This window comes from Seriola lalandi, unplaced genomic scaffold, assembly GCF_002814215.2.
Source record: "Seriola lalandi dorsalis isolate HSWRI2012SDOR001 ecotype SW California unplaced genomic scaffold, Sedor1 jcf7180002054343, whole genome shotgun sequence".
NCBI classification, from domain to species: domain Eukaryota; kingdom Metazoa; phylum Chordata; class Actinopteri; order Carangiformes; family Carangidae; genus Seriola; species Seriola lalandi.
In genome coordinates this window covers 1,115,050-1,118,090 of record NW_019524896.1, presented here as the reverse complement: position 1 = coordinate 1,118,090, position 3,041 = coordinate 1,115,050, and the positions used below count along the sequence as shown (strand labels likewise).

The following is a 3,041-nucleotide window of genomic DNA, read 5'->3' as shown; positions in this document are numbered from 1 at the left end:
GGATTAACTTGTGGAAGCATGCTGGAGGTGTGCACAGAAACGGACGGGACAGGGGTCACACCAGTTCAGTTTACCAGCATCTAATATGAGGATTCAGGTATATAAGCAAAGTATGACTCATGGTGTGAGGGTCAGGAAGAAAAAGAATCAGTCCAGAAAGAAGGAGGAAGATGAGACGGGGTGAGAGGGCGTGGCCAAACACTCTCACTAATCCAGAATGATCCTGTGAGTCAGAGTCTGTCCCGGTCAGACACAGAATAATCTGCCAGGCCCTCGCTGTCTGTGGACAGAGGGAATATAAACCGAGGCAGGAGAGGCCAAAACCAAACGCTGGATCATTTGGGCTTGTAAACACCAAAATCTAAATTCCTCCTTTTGCTTCTACTGGATTATCATCATCATCCTCATCATAAGTGCAGCAGCTAAAAATGGCGCTCATGAGGTCAGGCTGGCTGTGGAGACAAAGTGAGTGGACACAGGATTTTTTTTGCTTGTTTGTTTTTACAGCTTTCACAGCAAAGAATCTTATTCATTTAAACTATTGCTAGTAATCGATTTCATTATAAACTGTGGGAGGTTTTTTTGTTATTATTGTTAACTTTTATTTGTTTAGACAAAATAAGCAGATGGGCAACAGCTCGGGCTCTGGGAGGGAGAGAGGGAGAGAGAGAGAGAGAGAGAGAGAGAGAGAGAGAGAGAGTTGGGGAATAAGATGCAACAAAGGCTCCTGACGAGACTCGAACTGGGGAACATTGTGGTTCATAGTCAGCACCTTAACGCCCACACGCCACCAAGGAGCTGCGTTTTCTGACTATTTATAGACAAAAAAAATAAAATAAATTTATTGAACATGAAATTAATTATTAAGCCTGAGAAGCCACTGAAATTTCTTTGTAAAGTTTAAACAGTAACGATCAAAATTGAGAACTAGTTAATAGCAAACTCACTCTCTGCTTCTCTTTTTTTAAATGACACCTCTGAGGAGCTTTTGGATCAATTATTATAATCACTACTTTGTTTTTTTTTGTTTTTTAGTAGTAGACTGACATGTTGGAAGAATCAACCATTTGATCTTCCAGTTATACAACGAGCTCTCCAACCACTAACAGCTTATTATATCTTCTACTGATGAAACAAGGCCGATATCAATATTTAAGGGTTTAAAAAATAATCTGCCTACAATATATCAGCTGTTTCATTCTTTTAAATCAATAAACAAATAACAAGCTCAAACATATAATTAACATTCCTACACTGCAATTTCTTGTTACTTATGGGTCGGCACATAAACCAACACCAATATGTGATGAGCTAATATCGATCAATGTACCATGTTATCAGCTTACTTCCAATATGTGCAGCTGTTTACGTGTCATTGGGATTTTATCACCTGACATTCACCATTCAGTTTGAACACTGAGGAGGAACATGTCTGGATTTCATGTACCGGAGCATTTTTCCAGAAAGTGAAAAGTGCATCTGTTATGAAAGTCTAACCTTTGTAATTTATAATCCCATTAATTGTCCCTGGCCATGTCTTTAAGTGGCTTAACAAGGTTAGGCAATGGGGATGTAACTGCTGGAAAAACACTGCACACACACACACACACACACACACACACACACACTGAAAGAACAAAACAAAAACAAACAGTGAGCTGATGGATGGGATCTTACAGTATGAGGATGTTTAACCAATGAACACTCCTTCATCGTATCGAAACAGGGTGAAGCTCTGTAACTTATCTTGTTCATTTTCCCCAGGAAACTTTATATCATCAGTGGAGAAATCATTTAGTAAAGATCTTACATTCCCATTAAGGTTATTGATCATGGCGCTGACTCAACAATTACTCATCACCCCTATAATCTAAGGTTTAAACCCCCCCGCACACACACACACACACACTCATTTTGCTCCACAGGCCCCTGAAAGACAAACAGTAATGTTACACTGACATGTGTCTCTTCTCTAGCTTCTGTGCTCAAGCGCTGGAAGTTAAACTGGTGTGATCTTTGGATCGATGGGAGCCTTTGCTTCTACAAGACTGACAGCCGGCGGGAGCTGGAGCACCGCGTCAGGCTCAAGACCACATGTGTAGATGTGCGGTCCGGTCTGGAGTGTGGAGGTACAATGGGCTACAAACCCCTGCACCCCAAAACCGTCCCATCACCATACGAATACTCCAAAGCACCAAACCCTAACACAATGTATGATGATGACAACGTGCTTCCTCTGACTTGGCTGCAGGTGTGACTCCACCAGAGAGTAATCCCAGGGAGAATCTCATCGTGGTTCAGCTCAGAGACGGCTCGACGGTCAACCTGTGTGCCAACAGCGAGGACGAATCTATGTATGTGCCCCCTCCGCGCTCTCCACTGCCCTTACATGTGTCCATCAGTTCTTCATACGTGTTCATTTCTTTTTCTTTTTTTTTCCCAGAGCGTGGAAACTGACTCTGCTGGAGACCAGGAGGAACCCGGTGAGTGATCCGTGTTCTCTGCGAGAGCTGAAACATGGCGGCGTTTCCATCTCAGCGCTTAATAACACTGTTTCCTTCCTGTGCTGTAGGTGTTCACATATGATCCATATGACGACTCCTACCAGGCCGTCCCCCTCAACAGCTATCACACTGTCTACATCACACCCGGAGCAGGACCAGGTATGTTACCATAGTGACAACAGATGTCTGTTGCATTATTAAGTAAAAACAGGTAAGAATACTAGTAGGAATCAAAGCTGTAGCTATTTCCATTGAGGACACTGAGGTCACGTCCTTGGCATTTCTTTCTGGGATTTACAAGCTGATTTGCCAGTGGTGGAGGAAGTATTCAAATCCTTTACTAAAGTAAAACAATGTGTTGTATTTTAAAATCATGTTATATTATCCAATGTGTAAAATCTTAATCTTAAATGTAACTAGTAACTAAAGCTGTCAAATAAATGTAGCGGAGTAAAAAGTACAATATTTCCCTCTGAAATGTAGAGAAGTGGAAGTATAAAGAAGTACTGAAGTGCAGTACTGGAGTAAATGTACTTA

General features: G+C 41.8%; 1 protein-coding gene across 1 annotated transcript in view; it reads left to right on the top strand.

Moving 5' to 3' along the window:
• The first annotated feature begins 225 nt into the window (after positions 1–225).
• The window catches only part of plekhb1 (pleckstrin homology domain containing B1), a 4,843-nt gene continuing 2,027 nt past the window's right edge, over positions 226–3,041 (top strand). Inside the window, exons 1-5 of the mRNA XM_023407681.2 lie at positions 226–465; positions 1,977–2,129; positions 2,252–2,354; positions 2,444–2,483; positions 2,573–2,663. Of these exons, the coding sequence (XP_023263449.1) occupies positions 429–465; positions 1,977–2,129; positions 2,252–2,354; positions 2,444–2,483; positions 2,573–2,663 (424 nt within the window). The 5' untranslated portion in view covers positions 226–428. The remainder of the gene's footprint in view (positions 466–1,976; positions 2,130–2,251; positions 2,355–2,443; positions 2,484–2,572; positions 2,664–3,041) is intronic.